Genomic DNA, 26049 nt, shown 5'->3' with positions numbered 1-26049 from the left:
GTGGATGGTCTTATACGACTATGGCAGTAGCTTACAGGTTTTGGCAAGGTTTCTGTACTTAAACAACTCAGGTTAACTGTAGTTGAATTTATTTGATTTCATCAGCCACCTGTGTATTTCGTCATTCATGTTTTTCTTTCTTGATATATATCTCATTTTTAGAAATCATTTTCTTCTTGCAGTTTAAACTACAGCTATGGTATTTCCCCAATTCACTCCAGCACAGCCAAATGCATTGCGAATACTTAATCGTAAGTATTCCGATATGCAGACGATGCGTTGGACTGTCGAAAAGCCAATAAATGACTCGCAGCGCAACTCAACTGCTTGGGAATTGGCGAACAAATTTTGCAAAAGTTCATCTATACATGGCGTCAATCGACTACTGAGTGACTCTACGAACAAATACGAGAGGTTACATATAAACTTTTGTGATAAATGAAGCAATATGCTATTATTGAATATCCTCTTCATTTCAGGTTAATTTGGATAATAATCGTGCTACTTGCTTTTTCAGGTTACATTTACGTTTGCCTAATCATTTCAAAGCGTTTCAATGAGGAACGTTTCGAAACTGTAATTGAAAGCACACGTTTTCCAGTCTACAGATTGCACTTTCCCGTTGTCACAATATGTAATCTGAATCGACTCAACTGGGAACGCTTGGAGGCAGCCAAGGCGAAATTTTTACCTGCTGAAGAGTCACAGGAGAAAATAGCTTTATTCGAGAAAATAATTGCTGCATACGATGACATTGCTTTTGCTAAATTCGATCGATTTGCAGTGTTAGAGCATGAACCCTTAGAACTCCTAAATCATATCAATTTCACTTTGGTATTTGATTTTATGACGTGGCGTTGCGATGAACTGTTGACATCTTGTATTTGGCGTCATTACGGCCTGGACTGCTGCAAAATATTTCTCAAACGTAAGACGAAACGGGGTATTTGCTATGCTTTCAACACGATGGAGACTGAAGAAGGACGTAGCTTGCAACGCGCTGATCCATTTTATCCGTGGCGTACTGGTAGTTCGGGGCCCACTAGTGCTCTGACTTTACGCGTACTTATAAATAAACATAAACACTATCCCAATAATACAAATGATAAAGGCATAAATGTAATTTTCATGTTGAAACATAGTCGGCTTACACTTATAATATTTGCATTTATAGGTAATGATAAATGAACCAAATGTCTGGGACAGTGACAATTTTAATGTACCGATCGATACCAGAGCGATGTGTATACTGGAGCCCATTATGTATTTTTTCGATAAAGCGACACGTAGCATATCATCCTCGCAAAGACATTGCGTATTTTCTGTAATATTAATTTATTTTAATATAATATTTTTTATTAAAAAATATTTATAGGACGAAATAACGAGTGCTAATTTTAAATCATTGCCGGGCTTCATATACATGTTTGAGAATTGTGAGTCCCAGTGTCATCAGGAATACATGATGCGTTTTTGCAATTGTACCATGGACTTACTATTTCCAATGGGTGAGCTAATATAATACTATTCTTTTAGTTAATATTATTAACTCTATGCTTTTAAATATGTCAGGAACACTTCCTCCATGCGAGACTAAGGACTTAGTGTGCTTAGCAAAAAATAATGGTTCTCTCGTAACAATTTTTGTTATTGCCGAACTTCTTATTAACACTAAAAACTTTTCTTGATTTTATTTCTCATTCTCAGATTTTGTGCGCTACTCACATTTGCAAGACGAAGAAAAATATGTCAGAAATCACTTTCCAGGAATGGTCTGTGAGTGTCTGCGGAATTGCTATTCTCTCTTCTATAATCCATACTTGCGTACATTGTACTTGCCGGAAAGATTACGCGAGAATGAGTCATATGTCGACTTGGATGTACACTATCGCTTTAATACATTAATGCTCTATCGGACACGTCTAGTTTTCGATTGGGTTGACTTATTAGGTGAGTTCAAGAATAAGTGAATAGTCAAATTTGGGATTCACCGATACTCTTTGCTAAAAATTATTGTACTGCAATAGAGTGTATAAGTATTTCTGTAATAGGAAATACATTTTTTCAAAATAGGCCACAACAACATGACGTGTAAATCCATTCACGTTTTATAAGGAAAATGGAAGAGCATGGGATTGGAAAACATTATAAGTTTTAAATTAATAGCAAGGAATATAACTTAACAATGCAAGTATATTATTTCTTTAGAACTGGAATTGTAGAAGCCTCCGCTTGACGATATGTACTTTCATGTTCCAAGAACCATATCCCAACTTTTTTAGCTTCTTTAATATTAACTTATTGTTTCAGTTTTGATATGTTAAGCTTTGACTTTAGTATTCATACTAGAAATAAATTTAGTTAAGAACGTGAAGATCAACCTCAAGAATCAAATGCAGTAAAATGAAAAAGAGCAGAAAAGCTAATAAATGCGAAAAAGTGGGCCTCCAGAGAAAAATGGGTTAGTATCACATCAAAAAATTCCAACTCAGGAGCTATTTCAACACTAGCACTACAATAGCAAGGGGTACTTCCCTTCCACAGTAACAGTCAAACTGTCGCAGTGCCTTCCATAGTGACAATCAAACTGCTTCTAAGCCATTAAATTGTAATAAACTACACTTTATATGGACTTTTGCAATAGATAATGAATCGACAGATAACTTGGCAAGATAAAGGCTCTGCTACTTCGCCTATAAGACCAAAACCAATTTTAGCCATTAATTCTGCAGAATTATATTGATCGATTATGTATTGAATATTGATCGAAACTTTAATAGGACAATACAAATGAGCACCTCATGACTATTACGGGTGTCATCGTAGATCCAAGATATCAATTATGTTGAATGATTGGCATGTGGATAAGATAGAGCATAATATATTGCCTAGCATATGCAAAAATGAGATTAAGATTGTTAGGTTATAAGGTCTTGAGCGTGAAGAAACATCCTTCATGCTCTCTTTCTGGCTGATCTTAACTTAATCAAAATATTCTAATAAATTTTAGGTATATAATTTTTTTCTGGGTTAGAGCTTAATGATTAATTGAGTGAGTGACTTCATTTTATTATGCTTTAAAAATGCGTATCTATTTTTTTCTTACCGAAAACTTGAACCGGACCTGGAAATAATAATATACGCAACTAATGGTTTGTTAAAATAATGGATAAATAATGGATGAAATAATGGCAAAGGAAATAAATAGGCTTAAATCGCAGATATGGAAACTAAAGCAAATATAAATGAATAGTTTCATTAGAAAGTAGAAGTATTCAGTAGATATAAACAAAAATAACACTAATACCGTTGTATTCAGAGACCCTAAGATGTGAAATATTTGTACTTGCCATCATCGAGAAGAAAATAATATAGATTATAAAGGCATGATGTATGTATTATAAAGAAACTGAACTGAAATAATTACTTCTGCATAGAAATGAATGGTTTGTATCTTTTGTGTTATTGGCAGAAAAGTGTATCCGTGACTATATCTTGAGACCTTGAATACAATATATCACAAAGAGTAATAATTGATTTATTAAATGTTAAAATTAATTAATATTTCAACTAAAAAAATATTAATTTTTATATATATTTATAAACACATTTTTATTCTATATAAGTATATATTATATATTTTTTATGCTTCAATTGTTATATATTTGATTTTTATTTTTTGATATATTTTGAGCTGCTTTCGGTGGTATTGCCGGACTATTTCTGGGCTGTTCATTGATCAGCGCGGTGGAATTGCTTTATTTTTCCCTTATAGAGCTGCCACATTTTATAATTGATGAATTAAAAGAAAAATGGCAACAATGGAAATTTTTTCAAAAATTCCGATGGCTTGGATTAAAGCAAAGAATTGTAACACCACAGAGCACCCATAATGTAAAAGATAGTTACTACTAAATTCTATGGATATATTAGTTTTTATTTTATTTTTCATAGTTATAATTGTTATAATTAATAATAGTAAAAGTTTGTAAAATTTATACTCAAATAATATATAAATAATAACAACACAGTTGATAATAATAATTCCACATCATATTTTTTCTTTTTGCAGTAGGTGGAAAGCATCGAATGAGACAGTATGAGACTTGAACCTACTAAAACCACCTCTTAGAAATAAATAGGGAACTTTGCAGCCGCGTGCTGTGGATACAGATCAAGGAAGAAAAATATAAACATTGCTCATCAAAAGTGATAGTACTCGATACCCGTCAGAAGGCATTATATACTATAGTTTCCCATTTACCTAAATATATATTCAAAATCCAAAATGTGTGGGTTAAATATGTTACCATTTCTGTTATAATAATTTTATAACAGATCATTTTTTAAAATATAAATATAAACAAGCCTATTTTCCGAGATTAGAGCGCATGTTGTCACTAATATCTGCCCATTCGTCATTAAACAAACATTTCTGTTGTTTTTGTTCCAATAAGTGGAAAGCAAAAAAGCCACTGTTGAAGATCTCAACCCACTAAAGTTACTTCTTGGGAATGACAGGTAGAAAAAAGACCACACTCAGACCGTGAAGATCGATTGTACTGTGAATCTCATTCTGATATATCACAATTCTGATGTTCCCTTGTTGGGAAAGCAGAGATCATCGCGAAGAGTTGGAGAGCTGGCTTCAGAACTATTTGGTTATCATCATATTCTACAACTCTAAACTGTGTTCTGAAACGACAAGACAGAAGCAAAGAAAATATTCTGTGGTGTCTTTACCCTTCAAACAGAGTGGACAGCAAGGTTTAAACGAAAGATGTTTTGCGAAAGTGGTGTAGATCAGTTTGATGTGCTGGCAGCTGTCATGATTTTTTCATTAATTATATAAGAGAGAGATGGTTGCGTTTCCCAGGGTATCATATTAGAATAGGTTCTTTAAAATCCGTCCACTATTACGTTTTCCGATATGCCGCAATAATACGCACATAGTGAGAGATATAGAGTTCATTCTGTAAATTATAACACAATCAGACTGCACTGGTCTTAGTTAATACCTATATATTAAAATGCAATCCTCTACTGGTCATGACATTAAAGGGTATAAGATAGGCCAACGAACTTGATATAAAATTCCAAAAATATGATTCGTTTTCGCTTTATGAAAACGTTTTCAATGCCTCAAACTCTATTTACGCAAAAAACATAGACAACATAGAGATTGGATTTTGAAATTTTTTATCAGAAATAACTATTTATAAAAAAAGTATAATTATTTAGTAAATTCAAAAAATCATTTAATAATTTGGTATATATTTAGTATATTTGAATAAACAAAATTCAAAAGATGTCGGTGCGCCATGACTGGTATCAATCGGAAACATTTGTAGTTGTTACTATATTTTTAAAAAAGTCAGACGAGAAAGATTGTCATGTCAAAATTTCACGGGAAGGTCTTGTGGTAACCGCTCAGAATTACAATTTTGATATAAGGCTGTTACATGCTATAAAAGTAATGCAGTCTTCATATAAAGTATTTCCTACTAAAATTGAAATTAGACTAATGAAAGAAACCAATGAGCGTTGGACTTGTTTAGAATTTTATGAATCAAAGCCAGTTGAGGTTCAAAGCATATCTTTTCCAATGACTACATACAGACGACCAAGCATCAATAAGGAAGATCATGTACCCAACTGTAGTGAAAAGGGTATGTGTGGTTTATTGAAAGCTGTGTACAATAATTTTTCACCTGAAGTACGAACACAAATAAACAAAATGTATTTTGAAGCGCAAAATAGGGACTATGCCACAAACTATGCAATAGCCAAGGAAGGATGGCAGAAATACGTAGAGGCTTTCATGAAGAATACAAAGAACAATCAAAAAAGCAAAGAATCAGAAGAGGGAAAACAGCATAGAGGAACCAAGTAAATATTTATTATTTCCAACCTTCTCGAATTACAAAAACTAACATCCTAGACAAGGAAGGTTTGCTGCAGAAGAAGAAGAAACAATGGATCAGAAAGAGAAATAAGCAATGGAAGTATCAAATCAATATTTATTACTTGCAGTTACTTCAATTCACGAAAATAAATGTCGTAGCCAAAGAAGCCTGTCTTAAATATATTAAGACTTCTGCAGAGTATTAAAAACTCTAAAAAATGTTAATGGAACTGGAAGTCAAAAGACCGAAAGAAGAACCAAGTAAATATTTTTTCTATTTCTTTATCTCGAAATAGATCCTAGGCTATGACCCAAGGAAGCCTGGCTGTGATATAAAAAAAATAGCATAAAATCTGAAAGAGAATATTGGGTCTGAATAGATTTTTGTTATGAATAATATGCCGACTTATCAATATATATATCGTCGCATCGACATCTGAAATCATTTTCTTAGGGCTAAGGTCAAAAATTTCAATTATATCAAGTTTTTAATAAATTTTTGTTTATCACAAACTTTTTGATTTCTTTTTAAAATTAATTCGTATTCATTTGATAAGATTTATTGCTCACAATTTGTGAGTAACTCAACTAGTATTTTCATTTTATGCCTTGAAAGTATAACATATCTGTAATGTATGATATAATATAAAAAATATTACACTTCTGCGTATGTATTACATACCAATTACAACCATTAAATTGCATAGTCTAAAGTGCCTGTTATTGTTACAAACTTTCTAACAAACTTAATATACCGATTTAACAGAATAGTAAAATAATAGTTGTCTGGAAACTACAGAGATAAGACATATTAATATAAGCACATATTTTGTTTATTTATTTTACATATATGTTAATGTTTTGATATTTTCAAGATGTCAAATAATTGTTTAATATATTTAGATTATTTTTCCAAACGCAAATGTTCATAACTTTAGAAATCAAATAATCTAAACAAAAATAGAATTATACAGTCGTCCTCTTCTTTTGGTGTCACTGGTTCTGTCAATGTTTCTGGTGTGGTTTGATCGGAGACCGCCTGATACTCGTCAAATATATTTAGGAACTATTATTTATATATATTTAAATAAATTACAGTTTTGATACTTACATTGACAAATATGAATCCACTCAAGACCAAACTCAAGAAGATGCAGTAAGTCCATAACTTCATTTTGTGCTTCGTTAAAACTTTTCGCAAAACTGAAGTTTTCGAGGGATACTTGCCTTTTTATACAAAAATTTTTATCTTGAAAAGTAATTGAAAATAAAGAAAAGTGATTTACTTTAATTAATTTTAGATAATTTTAAATGAGTTCGTAAAGAAATATCTATTACAAATTTTCTTTTCGTAATACAAAAATTTTACAAATTCCTATAGATAATGTCTAATAATGTCTAATGTAATGACATATTTTACAAGTCACATATATTTAAATTTATTGCTGAAATATATTGAAAAAAAAAACATTGTACATTGCAAATTATTTTAATAATAAAATTACTGAAATATTGTATACATTAATTTTGAAACAGCGAATCTTCATCAAGTTTCTCTAAAACCCACCCAATCACAAATCTCTCAATATATTGGATATTTGGTTGAAGTTCCGGGTCAATTGAAATTTATTTGCATAAATGCAATGCATATCAAGAAAAAGTATTCCATGAAGTGTCATCAGAGAATCAAAGTCTTTGAAAACGACCTACAATTCTGTGGTTTCGACGTTTATCCACAGTTTAATTCATGCCGTAAACATTCTTAATGGATATTATTTTTAACATCACAGATATTACCATTGGATGGACGTCTTTATTTCGAGCATACATTTCGCATGTCTGAATAAGTTTATTATCAATAAATAATAAATATTAAAAATATTGTTTATAAGTTTTAAGAGTTTATAATTAAATTTCTATAAAAATTTTTAAACTATTTAAATACAAAGAAATTATCTAAATATCTTAAAATACAAAAAAAATTACAACTAATAATTCCACGCTACTAAACAAAGCACTGGGTTTCTCAATATATACCTATAAGATGATAGTAAATTACTTACTTATGTCACATTGTCGAGAAGTAATTAAAGTAAATAATTAAAAGTTATTTATGTTCAACTATTTAAGATAAAAACTATTGTATAAAAAGGCAAGTTTTCCTTTGAAAACTTCAGTTTTGAGAAAAGTTCTGTCGAAGCACAAAATGAAGTTATGGACTTACTGCATCTTCCTGAGTCTGCTGTTGAATGGATTCATGTTTGTCAATGTAAATATCAAAAATTTTATTTATTTAAATATATATTAATAATAACATTTTCATATATTGACACACGTTAGGCCGCCGTTGACAAATATGACGTGATTAGGTTGTTAACTGACTTAGGAGTTTCTGAGAAGAGAGCCGTTGAAATAGCTGATGACCCCACTATTGATCTAGGCATAATATATGATATTTTATTGGAAATACCCAAATAACCGCAGCCTCTCCACCTACTCCAAAGCCACCAACATGACAACGATCGCTTTTTAGCTTATATTTATGAATGGTTTGATTAAAATTGGAACTATTTTGTATTGCAAAAAATATTAAAAAAACATTAACATATATTAACAAATAAAATTTAACAATGTCATTGATTCCAAAAATATAAAAATTATACAAATAAAGCAAATTAACACACAAAAAATGTTATGTATACATATTATGACTACTTCCTCTGTGGAGAGTATAGTGCTGGATGAAGAAGAGCCCACTCAATGAACTGGAAGTATAAATTCTGATATATAATTTTTGTGGCGGATTAAGTTTTTCAACAAATTTGTAACACAGAAAGATTATAACGTATAGGTGCAGTTTAAGCTTAGCAAACTGGAATCACCTGCTTTTCACTACTGCAGCCAAATGTAAGGCAAATTGGACAAAGAAAACTATATTTCGATTTTAGTGAAAATGGACTTAGGTACGAATTTTGTATTTTAAGGCCTATTTAACTCTGTAGTCCGAAACTCAGCGTTTGTCTAATACATTTGAATGAATTTGTCATTACAGAAAATGAATATTTCAATAGCTTCCTTTTACTCTTTCATAATTTGTATGCAATTATATTTAACTCCTCTTCTTTGACTTAGAGAAGTTTGAAATAAGGATAGTGGAAATGAATCTTCCACTTTGAAACTAACATGTGCTCTTAATTGAATATGAAAAAGTCATTATCCGCCACTGTCTTAATAACCATTCGGAAGTTTCTTTTATTATCTTTGTCAGATTCAGTGACTAAAAAAGCGTTGAATATTATTTAATTTGGTCTAATGAAGAGATCTTATTGGTTATTGTAATTAATTCCTAAATACATAATTCATTCAATTTGAGGTAATAAATATAAAGTGCTGCATTCTCTCAGTAAACAAGTTGAGAAAACTTGAAACTTATCAATATTCTCCTTTCAATGTCAGTGTCTTCCTTACGAGGAATTTTAAACCACCTTAGAGAAATCATCAATTATTAAAATGCGCATCTGTATGTCCGTGATTTAATAAACTCTGCAAAAAGAACACGCTATTAGCTGGAGTTCCAAAAGTAGCACTTTTTCTCAACCTTGACATTCTTTACATCTCATCTCACATCTCACATCACATCTTACATCTCAGTGGTGTGTTCACACCACTGATGCATAAAAATTTGACATCGGTGAAGTATTGTCAAACATTCAACCGGTTGGCAGCGAAAGACCTATATCATTCGCAACTAAAACACTTAATAAGGATCAAGTTAAAAATAATTTAATTGAAAAGAAAGAAGTTTTTTAAATTTTCGGAGTAAAACGATTCCATCAACATTTGTGTGGCAGAAAATAAGTGCTTCTTATCAATCATAAGCCATTGATAACCAAATTTAATCATGATACATATATTTTTCTATGACTTCAATCAGATTCCCAGATTACTATGCTGAGCTATCGTTCTGATGGCTTATGATATTGATATTAGACGCGATGCTTCAACCGTGCAATGTAACGCAGATACACTATTGTGTCTACGCTTGAACACTAATGATGACTGCTAATGCATACAGTGATTATTCAGAAGCACGTGAAGGATGACAACACACTCAAGAAGGCATTAAATTCCGCATCAAAAGCTTGGACAAAAAAACTAAAATTAGATGCACTGCTATATTTTAGCCGCAGATTTAAATTATGAATTAATGTATATCCTGGAATAGAATTCATATTGAATCCACATATAATGGGCTCATACAAATTATGTTAAACGACATATGAATCAACTAGAACCTTGGTCAGAAGCTGATCTAAATAGCGACAAAGTAAATAATGAATTTATTAAATTTTAGTGGACAAATTACTCTAAAAATCTGTTCTTTGATATGCTACTGCAACATCGTGAAAAACAACAACAACATCTACAACTGCTCTAATGCAATTACTATAGATTTCCATCTACCGATCCAAAATAAACCAACGCAACATCGTTTGGGTTCACAACTCCGAAGAAGTATATATCAAATTCTTGAGAAGTACTCAAGAAACTAACCAATTCCTGTTCCCTGATTTTAGGAAGAAGTACTAATTATTTATAATTTAGGAAGTGTTTAAATGTATATATATAGATACATTAAGACTGAAAAGTTTTCGGAAATTCTCATTTAAAATTCGCGCGCTGTATATTTTTCGATATTTTAAGTTTATGTAGTTTGGCGGCACTGTCCTTAATTACTATGCCAAAAATGAGCGCGATCTGTCAGACAGTTCGTTTACGGCAGCTGTTGAAACCAGTTCACCTCAGTAGTGCGTTGCGGAATGTCTTCGACGGGCGTACGACCGTCCTGAAAGGCTTTGTACCACTCATAAACTTGAGTTTTCGATAAAACTGATTCCCCATAAGCCTTTTGTAGCATTCGCAACGATTCTGCACACGAAATTTCGTTCGAAACACAAAATTTGATGCAAACTCTTTGTTCAATATTTTTTTCCATTGTTTTTTTCGCAACGCACTACTGAGGTGAACTGGTTTCAACAGCTGCCGTAAACGAACTGTCTGACAGATCGCGCTCATTTTTGGCATAGTAATTGTCCTTAATTTCTGCCAAACTACATAAACTTAAAATATCGAAAAATATACAGCGCGCGAATTTTAAATGAGAATTTCCGAAAACTTTTCGGTCTTAATGTATGTAAATTTTGTATGTTCTCTGAGCTCTTTGGATATCACGGACATGTTTTGGTGAGTCATGCAACTGTAAAGCTGACTCTTTCTTTGAATATTAAAATTCGGACAGATTTGAACTAGAATTAGAGAAAATTATATTTATTTACAGGGACAAAACGTATACCAATGGGTGTATGTGACGTGATTAAGTACCCTTTTCAGTCTTTATCCTTTTGTTCCGTTTACTATCCTTTCGTTTGTATAACAAGATTTATATTATTATTACACACACATAAAGGATATTTAATATTTATTTTCACTACTACAGTCAACTATAAGGTCATTAGCTTCCTAAAGCTTTAGATGTTCGACTTAAATCTCAGTCGAAGATTTAGGACTGTGGCAGTACTATTCTGGTAATTTCGTCAGTTAGTGTAGGTTTAACGACAATTGTTTTGATGTTAAGTTGTTACTTGTGAAAGGGATTCTGAGCTATATGTCATAATATAAAAGCTGTGTTCACAGGATTTTGTGTCTAGACATCTCTTTTTCTGTTGTTTCCTGCAACTTTTGAAATTTTGGTTAAAGATTCATAACTTTTCGACATTGGTATTTACTGGTCAATGAACACCAATGACCCTATAGCCACGAACTAAGTCACTTGAATCCAAGCTCTATCCAGGATCGATCTTTCTTCCATCTATCTTTGTTACCGATAAAGAAAATATTTATCGAGTTGTTCTTGCTATATTGACGACGTATGATTTTCAACTTACAATCAAGAGATAATCTCAGTTTTGGAATAGTACATCCATGTCTAACAAAAGTATTTTAAAGTACTATAGATTAAAGGAAAAGGGCCAGAAATAAATGCATACAAATTATGAAAATGTATTAGGGAACTCTTTGAATATCTGACAAAGTTTTCTTCAATTGATAACAAATTTAATTAAATGGATTAGCTTTGGGGTACAAAATATAATGAAAATTGATATAGATAGTTTTGACTATTTCCAGTGAAATCGTATTAAATTTTTCATTCTCCTTAATTTAATTTAGTTTTATTTTTAATTTCAATAAGTTTTTTAAATCCAATTCCTATGGATCCGTTCCTCCTAGAAGTACTGTTTTAAATATTTTTTACCTAAATAGGTTTTTCGTCTTTTGTTTCATGAAAATTTAGACGAATCGGAAGCGATGAATTTAATTTTTATCAAAATCTATCGCGTTTACAAAAGAATAGCCCATATACAGTGGTAAAAACAGGGTCATCATACAGTTTTTCAAGTTGTTGGATTGTTCTATTTCTATATAATGGCCTTTCTGTGTTATAAAAAGGACTATAATATTGATACACCACACTAATCATATAATAAAAGGAATTCTGGGTTCTTTACAGAGGGCTTTATTTATTGCCTTATTTGTATAATTTTTAAATTTTTCTGGATCAATAACATTGCGTGTGTTATTTTTATATTTATTAATATTTGTCAGTGTTTTTAAATGTTTTTTACAATATAAACTAATTTCAATTTCAGCAATCAAACCAATCAAAAATTAATTCAAAAAAGTTGACGTCGTCGTTATCTTCATCTCGTGGCGTTGTTGTAGTTGGAGTAGCTGGAGTAAGTGAAGTAAGTGAAGCGGCTTTTTTTGGTTTTGGTATTTCCAATAAAATTTCATATATTTCCTTCAGGTTATTTTCAGATTCCTCAGCTATTTCAACTGCCCTTTTCACAGGAACCCCTAAGTCAATTAACAAATTAATCACGTCATATTTGTCAACGGCGGCCTAACGTGTGTCAATATATGAAAATGTTATTATTAATATATATTTAAATAAATAAAAGTTTTGATATTTACATTGACAAACATGAATCCATTCAACAGCAGACTCAGGAAGATGCAGTAAGTCCATAACTTCATTTTGTGCTTCGACAGAACTTTTCTCAAAACTGACGTTTTCAAAGGAAAACTTGCCTTTTTATACAATAGTTTTTATCTTGAGAAGTAATTGAAAATAATGAAAAGTGATTTACTTTAATTAATTTCAGATCATTTTACATGAGTTCGTAAAGAAATATGAGTTATCTATTACAAATTTTCTATTCGTAATGTAAAAATTTTACAAATTCCTATAGATAATGTCTAATAATGTCTAATGTAATGACATATTTTACAAGTCACATATATTTAAACTTATTGCTGAAATATATTGAAAAAAAAAACAAACAACATTGTATATTGCAAATTATTTTAATAATAAAATTACTGAAATATTGTATACATTAATTTTGAAACAGCGAATCTTCATCAAGTTTCTCTAAAACCCACCCAATCACAAATCTCTCAATATATTGGATATTTGGTTGAAGTTCCGGGTCAATTGAAATTTATTTGCATAAATGCAATGCATATCAAGAAAAAGTATTCCATGAAGTGTCATCAGAGAATCAAAGTCTTTGAAAACGACCTACAATTCTGTGGTTTCGACGTTTATCCACAGTTTGATTCGTGCCGTAAACATTCTTAATGGATATTATTTTTAACATCACAGATATTACCATTGGATGGACGTCTTTATTTCGAGCATACATTTCGCATGTCTGAATAAGTTTATTATCAATAAATAATAAATATTAAAAATATTGTTTATAAGTTTTAAGAGTTTATAATTAAATTTCTATAAAAATTTTTAAACTATTTAAATACAAAGAAATTATCTAAATATCTTAAAATACAAAAAAAATTACAACTAATAATTCCACGCTACTAAACAAAGCACTGGGTTTCTCAATATATACCTATAAGATGATAGTAAATTACTTACTTATGTCACATTGTCGAGAAGTAATTAAAGTAAATAATTAAAAGTTATTTATGTTCAACTATTTAAGATAAAAACTATTGTATAAAAAGGCAAGTTTTCCTTTGAAAACTTCAGTTTTGAGAAAAGTTCTGTCGAAGCACAAAATGAAGTTATGGACTTACTGCATCTTCCTGAGTCTGCTGTTGAATGGATTCATGTTTGTCAATGTAAATATCAAAACTTTTATTTATTTAAATATATATTAATAATAACATTTTCATATATTGACACACGTTAGGCCGCCGTTGACAAATATGACGTGATTAATTTGTTAATTGACTTAGGGGTTCCTGTGAAAAGGGCAGTTGAAATAGCTGAGGAATCTGAAAATAACCTGAAGGAAATATATGAAATTTTATTGGAAATACCAAAACCAAAAAAAGCCGCTTCACTTACTTCACTTACTCCAGCTACTCCAACTACAACAACGCCACGAGATGAAGATAACGACGACGACAGCTTTTTTGAATTAATTTTTGATTGGTTTGATTGCTGAAATTGGAATTAGTTTGTATTGTAAAAAACATTTAAAAACACTGACAAATATTAATAAATATAAAAATAACACACACAATGTTATTGATCCAAAATATATAAAAATTATACAAATACGGCAATAAATAAAGCCCTCTGTAAAGAACCCAGAATTCCTTTTATTATATGATTAGTGTGGTGTATCAATATTATAGTCCTTTTTATAACACAGAAAGGCCATTATATAGAAATAGAACAATCCAACAACTTGAAAAACTGTATGATGACCCTGTTTTTACCACTGTATATGGGCTATTCTTTTGTAAACGCGATAGATTTTGATAAAAATTAAATTCATCGCTTCCGATTCGTCTAAATTTTCATGAAACAAAAGACGAAAAACCTATTTAGGTAAAAAATATTTAAAACAGTACTTCTAGGAGGAACGGATCCATAGGAATTGGATTTAAAAAACTTATTGAAATTAAAAATAAAACTAAATTAAATTAAGGAGAATGAAAAATTTAATACGATTTCACTGGAAATAGTCAAAACTATCTATATCAATTTTCATTATATTTTGTACCCCAAAGCTAATCCATTTAATTAAATTTGTTATCAATTGAAGAAAACTTTGTCAGATATTCAAAGAGTTCCCTAATACATTTTCATAATTTGTATGCATTTATTTCTGGCCCTTTTCCTTTAATCTATAGCAATTTAGAATAATTCCAGTAGAAATGGATGTACTATTCCAAAACTGAAACTATCTCTTGATAGTCTTTAAGTCGCAAATATATCAAGCACCACTCGATAAATATTTTTCAAATCTCCAATACGCTGTAGACCAGTATGCTGTAAAAATATTCGAATTTAAACTCAATAAGTCTTAAGGACTAATGAAACATAATTTTTTCATTTACAGAGTCTAAAATATAGTTTACCATGATATAGAAATATTTTGATCGCCGGAATATTACTTTGTGTTTTATTTGCCGTGAGTTTCACGCTCCGTAAAAAAGAATGAAGTGCAATAATTTGGTTTCCAAGGTACCAGGATATACAAGAAATTAAAATGACAACTTTACTTACAAAAAAGAAATCAGAGACGTTCCCTTCTAAGAAGCATATACTGATTTTATTAAAAACTACGAATTAAAAGAATTGAAAAAATGTGATAATTTAGGACAAATTCGGACTAACTGAGCTTTAATTTATTGATAACGATCATCATCCTGTATAGAGCTTGAAACGAAGTGACACAATGTCGTGATAGTATTGACAATGTCGTATATACTATCAGTGGTGTTCGTTATTAAAAGTATTCCCACTACCTTAGAGAAACCACCACTTATAAGAAATAAAAAATAAAATATGTATTTTTGGGGCCTCTTAGCTCACCTATCGTACTTGTTTTGCTGATGTAGTCTAGCTATTATAAAATTTATACAAAATATCCATTAAGTTAAATAAATTATCATAACCTTGAATTACTCCTTAAACAGGTTAACCCCACATTGAAAAAAACTGCTTTATGTACGGTGGGAAGTACTCAATCAGCATTTGATGGAGCTTGACATGCTGTGTGTCAAGTGTGGCGAAAAATATACCTAGTTACAGTTTTAAAGATTAGTTCAAGTCTTTTATGTAGTGTCTGCATACATTCAATGCAAGTCAAGCAAAAATATTCCGTGAAGTGTCATTAGAGAGTCAAAGTTTTGGAGAACGACCCATTATTCTTTGATTTCGACATGCATCCACAATTTGATTTGACATTTCCATACATACGTTAACCATCAAATTTGTTCAACAAATTTCTATGCGCGTTTGGATGCGAAGTTGTTGACAGCTTTGGACAAGCGGTGCTGTATTTTCGACAATCATTAGGTTTATTTGTGATTTCTATGGTTTTGTTTTTAGATTGGCTTGGGCTTTCGCTACTACTTGTAGAATCTGTTTTATTTAGTTAGTATATTGGCTTTAGTTTACTTGCTTCAATTATTGGTGTGACTATGATCATTCCATTTCCAAGTGTTATCTCTTCATAAAGTGCAGCATGTGGACTTAATTCTAGGATTTGTATTACTGACTCTAGGATTTGTATTATTATAACCTGTATATGAGTTTCCTATAACGTATCCTTTAATTGCCGCATCATTCTTATTATAATGCAGACTCATATTGATAGCTGTTAGCAGTAGCGAGGCGTCAGGTTTTTGGCAAGATATTCACAATTTGATCAAAACAGAATTCCAACTGTAACATATTCCCCCTACTCCTGAGTTTTGTCGTTTCCACAAGCAAATAGCGTACAAGACCAACAACACAATTTATTTAAATGTTCGCAGCCTGTGGTCCACTGGCTTTTATGGTAAATAGCTGTAGGAAACCGGCGACTTATCACAGATTTCGACATTTTTACATCAGGCACCAATTTCTTCATATCTGGAGTTGGTCTATTCATTTTATGAATTAAAACCTTTCTTTCAGAAGATCGTTTAAAAAAAGATATTTAATTCAAATCTTTAATCACACATTTATCTATTTTTAAATATTATTTTTCACTTCAAATTTCTTTAATTTTTTTCTTTACTTTTACCATTTGCTAGTATAAAATTGCAATAATGACTTTGTTTTTGGTTTAATAAAAGTAAGAAACTCTCATACATTCATTTATTCTTTTACTTTGTATTTACTATGCGCGGTTCAGTTTTTTTACTGAACCATTTGCTCATATAAAACGGCAACTGTGACTTTAATTGTATTTACACGCTTTGTATGAACTTGGGGTTCAGTTTAGTCGACTGAACCTCTGGTCAAATGTAAAGCGATTTTCGCTCAGTCATTTCTTTTCTCTTTTATTTACTTTGCATAACATTGGAGGTTCACTTTTTTTATTGAACCGCTTACACGCATTAATTTAAGAGTTATGATTATTTTACGTACATATTTTGCGGGGCTTGTTTTTTCTTTTATTTTTTATGCTTTGTAAGCAGCGCGGTGCAGTTTTTATTCTGAACCTTAGTATATTTTAAGAGGAATGTTTTCTCTTTTATTAATTATAAGTAATGTTGAATGTAACTAACATATGTATGTGTGACTTTGTTTGTATTGTACGTTCTGTGTTTATGTTAATCTGTTTGGAAAAGCTTTTATAAAAAATGTTAAGAAGCAAAATAGCGAGATTATTTACCTAATAAAAAAAAAGATCTAAAAAGGAAGCTTTGTTAAGATGATCATATTTCATATTTAGCTACTATAGCTGACATGATGCTTATGGGTGTGCCTTTTCAGTTGTGCATTATACTTATCGATATATCCATATGTATCATATTTCACTGCAAAAACCCATTTACAGCCAATAGGTTCTTGTCCTCTTGGTAATTTTATGGCTTATTATTTGTGTTTCCAAACCAGTCCATCACTCTTCTCCTACATATGACTGTTTGCAAATATAGAGACATCGACATCTTTCTCTTACGGGAGAAAATTGCTACAAAAAGGATGAAAATCAAACCTAAAAGATTGTTCTACAAAGAAACATATCGTTTGCCATCACTTCCAGAATTATTGTCCTTTAAGTTTTTCACTATTCTTTTTTCTGTTTGGTGATTAACTTCATTATTAAAAAGCGAAAACACAACTACTTAGAATAGCGCAAGTGATGCTAAGAGGCATTTTCATACAACTTCATGGATTTTAATAAGAACAAATCACATGAGGTGCTTAAAGCGGAATGCTGAAGTAAACAATATCTCGTTTTGGAGAAGTCATATTTTTCGTCTTTTTCTGTTTGGTGTTAGATGAGACTTTAGGAAAAGTATATTTAAATTATTCCCGTCATTTAACGAGGCTAATGCGTACCACTTAGGTGTCGTACTTCTGCCCTTCGCTATTAATATCGTCTCTTGGTAACATAATTGAGTGCTCTATTAACACTCTATAATCATTTCTACATCCATTCACTTTTCAGTACAGTTTTACAAGACACAACCAAGATTTTTATTTTATCTTCAATCTTATAATTTGAGTCTTTGAAAATATAGCAAACTTTTATTTTAAAGATCTCCATTAATATTAAAGATTCATCGTAAAGATTAATTAATTTGATAACATTTATTTGCTGCACTAAAGACCTATGATTCTTCGGAGTTACTTCTGAAAGTTGTTGTTAATGGCGGTACAATACATAGTAAGTGAAATGTCTAAAAAAACACCAAGAAAAGCGTCGAGACCGTTTATTTAAACTCTGCAAATGGGTTCGAAAATAAACATCAGCCTGCAGAAAACCGTGTTTTGGAGTATAAAATAGATCAATTGAAAAAACTCAGAAGAGAAATGCAAGCAAGAAAAACCAAATAATAAATAAATACATAAGTTATAATCGCTAGTGATCAAAAGACCAGAAACCAGTCCACAGATGTCTAAACATCGCCTCCTAAAATCATATTACAGCGAGATAACACAATTGGATTCCCTTTATTTTTTTTTTTATTACTGATGATTAGTCTGAGCAACCGCCATAAAAGCATTTCCCTAATGTCTGTTTTTTCTTTTAGCTCAAGCTGAACAGTCTCAGGAAAAGTATGTACTTCTCAGTTTTTCGTCAAGTTTTCGACACTTTAACAGTGGATTTCGAACGACATACACAGTTTTTTCAATTGGATTCCTATACAACAGTGGTCTGAAAGAACTACAATAAGCCTAAACCCGATGTTTGTTGTTAAGTTCTCAATACATCTTCTCTAGTTAATTCTCTTGTTATACGAAAGATTCTACTTATCTTCAGATGTTGATAGGATCTTATCACTTTTCTTACTAAAATGAGTTGTGATCTAAAACTTGATTTAAACAAACTGATTATACAGCTGCAGGACAACGCTATACGTAATCAATCATTATAGATACTGTGAAAATTAAAAATTAGAATCATTCAGGGTTGATAATTTATTTATGTCTTTCAAGACTTTCGACTTATACTTCAATATATATATAATAAATATTAAATATATATAGAATATAATTCAATATATAGAATAAAATTTCACGTAGAATCAAATTCTCGAATGTACCAATAATTACAGATATTAGTACGATTCAACTTCTGTCAGAAAAGACAACAAATATTGCAAATAGGCGTGACAGCCTCGTCACAATTTCTTTTCCATTTCGATTAACAATATATGTCGCCCGATTAATCATCTATTTAATGGAATTATATATACAAGCAATGAGAGTTAATTGTGTTGAAATTATTACCAGGGTTTGTATTTCAAGTACTCATACATTGCCAGATGCTTAAGAAGTCCTATTATTTAATTGTAAAACAATTGGATCGACATTAAAACGATACCAATACTAGGCTGCCATCTCTTATTAAGCAATGGACATCTATTCAAAACTTAATTCATTTTAATTTTCAGTAATATAAATTGTAGAATAGATATTCATCTTTTTTTAATGGAATAATATATAATAAAGCTAAGCCATTACTCAAAAGTATCGACCTCTTGTCAAATCGCAGTTAATGACGTCATGGATATTCGAAAATATTCGAAAAGGTGCTATTTTATGATTTTAACTGTGCTCGTTGATGTGAGAACAGCACAATCAATCCCACTATACGTCGAACACTGCACCCATTATATTGTCAGCAGTGGAATGTATTCACATTTGGATTGCATTTACTTTTAGTCATGTAGCTGAATCCGCTTAATTGTATTCCGCAAAGCTTAAGGTTTGTGTATTGAATAAAAAAATGACCCCAATGATTTCTAGCAGCCAGCTCCAATAGCCAGTTAAAAGCACATATGAGCTTTGGATTTTAGAACAATTAAGACAAACAAAAACTGCGTATAACACAATGATCTTAAGTGTTCGAAACATACAAAAGAGGGTGTGTGATAGAGTATAGAAATTGTTGCTATATTTTCTATTCATATTGTTAATTTGGGGGCTTGTGGGATTTATTTGGCGACATTTTTCTGTTTTGCGTTCTTATGCTTCATGAGTTTTGCTGCATCGAGACGAAATGGCAATCAGTAAAGTGCAATTTATCGTTTTTTTTATTAAGAAAATTTTTTTCTTTTTGCAAAAGAGGGAATAGAGAGGAAAGGGCGTTTAATGGTAGTCGGAGACACTTCTTCTATTCTTCATTCCTATTGCAAACTTACTAAATAATTTCGGTTGCAAGGGTAGATGAGGCAATATTTCTGAAGTCAATGCATAATTTTGTTTTTGTATATATTTTTCGTAAAATAATGATTGACTTTGTTTCCAAATTATTATAAAATTGATTTTTGATGAAACTTTATATTGGTCTCCTACAAATATATGCGGCTTGCCTATTATGAGATAAGTAAGCACCGGCAGTAGCGTAACCATAGTTGTTGTTAGTGTAATGGTATAAATATGTTTGGCAGTGAAGATAGTATTATACACTATAGTAGCAATGATATGATGATATATATTAACAAACACCATGGTGTTTAATATCTTATTATGTTTTATGTATATATACATACATATATATAATTAAATATATGTTAAAGTTCTTATTATTATAGTTTAAATAAAGCTAATAAAATTGAATTAAGAAAATTTAATATAATCATAAAAAATAGTTTGACCAAAGAATCTATAGTACAAAGAAGTGCCACGCTCATACAAACGAAATACCCACTTTATTTTGCTGGTGGATTTATAATAAATCCACCCAACCTCATGCAACAATGTTCGATCGAGTCACAACTGGTATGATGTCCAGTTCAAACCTATATGTGAGTCGAGTAAGGCTGACAAAAGCCCGACTGCATACGTATTCAATCATACATGCAACCCTCTGTATTACATTATATGCATGTTTGTATGTTTGTTCGCTGTAAAATGTTCAAGCGATCAAACAGCATTTCAGTGACGAAGTCAAAATTGTGTACATTTGATAAGTTTTTGAATTTAATAGTATAAAACAAAAACAAAATTACTATTGGTATGAATTGTAGTGTTAAAATACATTACAAATTTATTTATGTCTCACATCTGATTTCTTCAATTGTATGAAGCTTTATTCTTAAATATTGTCCATGCGCAATATTTCCGAAGCAATATCGTAAACACCAATTTTAACATTTCAATCCGGTGTAAATAGCATTCATGCGTTTCCTCAAATCAGGAGGCATTATTAGTGGTTTTAGTGACTTCTACACATTTTTTCATCATAATTTTTCTTACATTTCTAATATTTTTATTTTTTTTAAAATACTTTTCAAACACTTTTATATGAATCTTGCAAATATTTTTTAAAATAATTACAAAAAGTCATTAAAAATTCAAACTATTAAGAAGTAGTTCCTTTTAAGGTAAAATATATGCACAAATGTGCAATAAAAACATACATATTAATATACTGCAGACTTAATGTCTCCAATATCACATTTGTACATACATAATGGTTTTTGTAGTGCATCATTTTTTGCAATAAGAAAATAAAGTACAAGAAAATAAAGCAACAACGTATATGAAAAAATTGTTTCAGGGATTTCTTTACCATTCACTTCGTTACCAATCCATGTATATGAATTAAATAGACAAATAAAAACAAGAAAGGCAAAAGAAACAGGCATATAAAAACAATTGTGGGTTGCAATGAGTTTGAACTGAACATCATACCAGTTGTGACTCGATCGAACATTGTTGCATGAGGATTTATTATAAATCCACCAGCAAAATAAAGTGGGTATTTCGTTTGTATGAGCGTGGCACTTCTTTGTACTATAGATTCTTTGGTTTGACTATACAAAATTAACAGTAAGTATTTAAAATTTACAACTAAAAATTTAAGCACGCAACTTAATAAAATATTTAGTGTGTTCTATAACTTTATTCCTATTAGTTGTAAAAATAATATCTAAATGCGTGATGGTACTTCATACAATGTAAATATTTTAAATTTCATTTTATTTCATAAAAAATACCAAATATTTCATTTAACTGATTTTAAAAGTTAAATAAATAAAATTAAAAATTAATTAATAATAAATTTTTTAAAATTAAATTAATTAAAATATAAAATATCTAATCTCTTCATCATTAATTAATAAGTATGTTTGCAAAGTACTTAGCGTTTTAATTATTCTTATACTTATTATAACCCCCTGAGATCAACATTAGACATGTATTTAGATTTTATTTATTTTATTTATAGAATTTTTTAAATATTTTATTATTTCTTTACTTTTAATTTATTTATTTATTATTTTGTATTTATATTATTACTAATTTTATTAATCTTAATTTATATAACTTACGAACTATTTGTAATAATTTTTAATATTAAAAATTCATTATTTTAATAACAAAAACATAATGGCCTCAACTGAATCTACAGAAAACAAAAGAAGTCGGAATAAACCATCAAGTTGACGAACCTTTGAAATTGGAAACAGTGACAGACCATCGTACATATAAATAAATTCCAGTATCTGGGGAGTATTGTGTCAAAAAATTGATGTGTAGCGCAAGATGACATAAATAGAATATAGAAACCTTTTACAAGGCTTCGTAAAATGTGAAGCTCCAACAACTATAGTTCACGCACAAAGTTAAAAATCTTAAAAGCATGCGATCTTTCAGTTCTCTTGTATTGTTCCGAAACCTGTAGGCCAATTCCACTAATCGCTATCGCTCAAACTCCAATCTCTTCGCTAAAATTCTTAAATAAGTGATTCGTTTATTTTAGGAGATAAGCGATCATGCAATTATGTTAACACAATCTCTTCGCTAAATTTATCCGGCGATGTGGATAATGCAAAAATTGTGAACAAATATCAGCTGTTGGAATTATAATTTAAATTTAAAATTTAAAAGCAGAGACTGCAGGAAAAAAGTACTTAATACTTTTGTGAAATTTAAATTAAAATTAAATTAATATAACATTAGTGTGTGGATCAATTAAATAATATACTATTTAATAAGAAAAAGTTTTTGTATTTTTAGGAGATAGCGGTCATCCCCTCCTGCCGTTTTTGAAGACACCTGTTCGAGGAAATAATTTGTCGACGGCACATAATAATTATAATGTGCAACATTGAAAGGCAAGAAATTGCATGGAGCCTTGTTTCGGATTATTAAAAAGTAGATTTCGTTGCCTTAGCAGCGAAAGAATTTTAATGTATGATCCTGAAACAACGGGCAAAATTGTTAATTCATATTTGGTGCTACATAACTCATTATTAAACATAATATAATGAACGAAGTTAATGATATTAAATACGCAGAAAACACGAACGAAGAAATAAATGAAGATAATGACTTTGAAGCAGAATAATCCGTCCCTGAAGCGTTTATAGCAAGAGAGGAAATAATCAATAATTATTTTCAATATTAATCGGGTTTTATTTAAATAAGTTTTAATATTATTAAAATATGTATTTATTTATATTGTTATTATTTTAATATTGTTTTATTAATAATAAATTGTTATTATGACCAATATTGAACACTTTTTTATTAATACTGAGCATAGGTCATTACTTCAACACATAAATATTATACTTATAAATTTGTGTTAAATATTTAATTGTATTTTAGTTTTTATAAAAACTTATTTGTATCACAAATATTTTATCTTCAGTGTTTAATGTGGAAGAAAAACTTTAAAAATAAACAATTATTTTATTAGCGCAAATTTCCACATCATCCTGAGGTATTGCACATAATGCGTTAACCAAATTATTTTATATGGCTGGTTCCTCAGTAGGCCTATCCACCATAAAAAACTTACAATAGCCTTATTCTATTTATTAAAATTGTTAAGTGCATCCGCTAATAGTTTTATAGCATCTGTATGCTCTTTAGTGGCCTGCACGTGTTGGTCCGCAATCTCCTTCTCTTGCTTGAGCTTTCTTTCCTCCAGCTCAAGTCGGCGCTCCTCAAGCTTCAGCCTTTTCTCCTCCAACTCGACGGACTTTTGGTTGGTCTGTTCTAACGAGTGATTTGGATTTCTTCGCTTAGTTGGACGATTAGCTCTTAAATGCACACAACCCTCGTCGTTGACACCACGAAATGGACCTGAACCGCTTGGCAGTTCCTTACCATCCTCAAGGTACTAAAATTAAACATTTATTAGATTAATAATTAAAAATTTTATAAAAAAATAAAAGCGATAATAAGTCATTCGCCTCAAATACGTACTTCTATGTTATCAAAACATGAAATATCAATTTCAACATGCATTGTTGGCTCGCAGACATCGTCCATGCCTTGCACCGCAACTGGATGCATTACTGTAATAATCCGTTCATTCAGGTCGGTTAAATTTCTTATACCTACGGACGCATTTCCGGTAAGCCCCATTGCATGTTTGTACTCTTGAACTTTTCCCTTGCTTTTGGATCTAAAATTGAACAATGGAGTTTTTTTATTTACAATTTTTCAATATAGTTACTCTAAGAAATATGCACACTACAATTTTAAAATGAAATGCGACTATGTCATTTTACATATTTGTATGTATAATTCTTTTACATATAAATAATATTAACTGTTAACATTTCTTATTTTCATTTTTGACTACTTTAACTCATGTGCACCCATGCCTTCTTCCAACCATTGGCATCTTTAACTGCTCCACCAACGGCATTTAAAATTTCCATTTAATAGGTTCAATTCCAACAACAATGAACAAATATTTTATTTACTAAAACACCTGATTAGATACAATTTAACTGCCTATTTCCATTATGAGATAAAACTGAAGTCTTTTTCCCGTTTTTGATTCTTCAATGATTTTAGGAAAATTTGGATCTGCTGAGTTCAAATTTGCGATTAAATAGAATAAAAAAAGAAATTAATTAATTCAATAGTAATTAAATAAAAATTATGATTTTTACAGAACAATTTTCTTTTTTATAAGTTTTGGCAAATATACGAATAATAATTTCCCAAAGATGAGATGAAATTCTCCAAACTCTCCACACTCTCCAATAATTTGCTACACCTAGTTCTGATTAGTATGATTTCAGTCAGTCTGTCAAGAAATAGTAAAGATGGTTGGAAAAATTCGCGTAAGTTTATAAAATATATATTGTTAGAACATAATTGCTGAATATACACTTCTAGAAAGCAAAAATAAATAAAAAGAAATCGCTCGCAACTGGAATTGCCCGCAACGTAGACTTTTCCGTTGAAATTAAGCAATTATTGGCTGGTATGGGCGTTGTCAACAATGTTGACCCGGAATGTATTAACCTATTAAATGATCTGGTTATTCATTTCATAAAAAATTGTACGAAAGAGGCAATGAAACATATGACAGGAACGGTATTGGATGGTGCAGCTGTCTTGAAAGCTCTTAGCTATGATGCGGCAAAACACGATCAGGCACAATACATTATGCAACAAGAAGAAATTGGCAAACCTCATCGTCCCTATTTGGACCGCTGATGTATTGATGTATTAAAAAAATAATAAAAAATTAAATCATTTGAAAAGATATAAGTTTTGCATTTTGAGTAAGCTTTAATAAATAAATTCATTTGTCTTAGACATACGACCCTAAAATCCCATTTGAGTTACCATTAAAAAATTAAAACAAAAAAAATTGTTTTCTATAGTCTTATTTTCATTAAAATGA

General features: G+C 30.4%; 5 protein-coding genes across 5 annotated transcripts; 4 read left to right on the top strand and 1 right to left on the bottom strand.

The window, feature by feature from the left end:
• The first annotated feature begins 196 nt into the window (after positions 1-196).
• On the top strand, positions 197-3920 carry LOC119688497 (pickpocket protein 19-like). The gene is made up of 6 exons (XM_038103173.1): positions 197-414; positions 480-1119; positions 1175-1324; positions 1376-1508; positions 1708-1950; positions 3695-3920. Exons 1-6 carry the CDS (start codon positions 197-199, stop codon positions 3913-3915), a joined length of 1605 nt encoding a protein of 534 aa, XP_037959101.1. The 3' UTR covers positions 3916-3920.
• Positions 3921-5254: 1334 nt separating this feature from the next.
• LOC119689347 (protein SGT1 homolog) lies at positions 5255-6385 on the top strand. The gene is made up of 2 exons (XM_038104166.1): positions 5255-5889; positions 5942-6385. Exons 1-2 carry the CDS (start codon positions 5309-5311, stop codon positions 5994-5996), a joined length of 636 nt encoding a protein of 211 aa, XP_037960094.1. The 5' UTR covers positions 5255-5308; the 3' UTR covers positions 5997-6385.
• Positions 6386-12577: 6192 nt separating this feature from the next.
• Positions 12578-13025, bottom strand: LOC119687168. Its single transcript, XM_038101385.1, has 2 exons — positions 12938-13025; positions 12578-12866 (listed from the first exon to the last, which is right to left on the bottom strand). The coding sequence occupies exons 1-2, from the start codon at positions 12998-13000 to the stop codon at positions 12609-12611; spliced, it is 321 nt and encodes a 106-aa protein (XP_037957313.1). The 5' UTR covers positions 13001-13025; the 3' UTR covers positions 12578-12608.
• Positions 13026-14012: 987 nt separating this feature from the next.
• On the top strand, positions 14013-14510 carry LOC119662666. The gene is made up of 2 exons (XM_038072345.1): positions 14013-14110; positions 14182-14510. The coding sequence occupies exons 1-2, from the start codon at positions 14048-14050 to the stop codon at positions 14437-14439; spliced, it is 321 nt and encodes a 106-aa protein (XP_037928273.1). The 5' UTR covers positions 14013-14047; the 3' UTR covers positions 14440-14510.
• A 10922-nt stretch (positions 14511-25432) lies between these two features.
• On the top strand, positions 25433-25874 carry LOC119687002. Its single transcript, XM_038101141.1, has 2 exons — positions 25433-25480; positions 25536-25874. The coding sequence occupies exons 1-2, from the start codon at positions 25463-25465 to the stop codon at positions 25857-25859; spliced, it is 342 nt and encodes a 113-aa protein (XP_037957069.1). The 5' UTR covers positions 25433-25462; the 3' UTR covers positions 25860-25874.
• The last annotated feature ends 175 nt before the right edge of the window (positions 25875-26049 follow it).

Source organism: Teleopsis dalmanni, chromosome X, assembly GCF_002237135.1.
Source record: "Teleopsis dalmanni isolate 2A chromosome X, ASM223713v2, whole genome shotgun sequence".
Lineage (NCBI taxonomy): Eukaryota > Metazoa > Arthropoda > Insecta > Diptera > Diopsidae > Teleopsis > Teleopsis dalmanni.
This window is presented reverse-complemented; position numbering and strand designations above follow the sequence as displayed.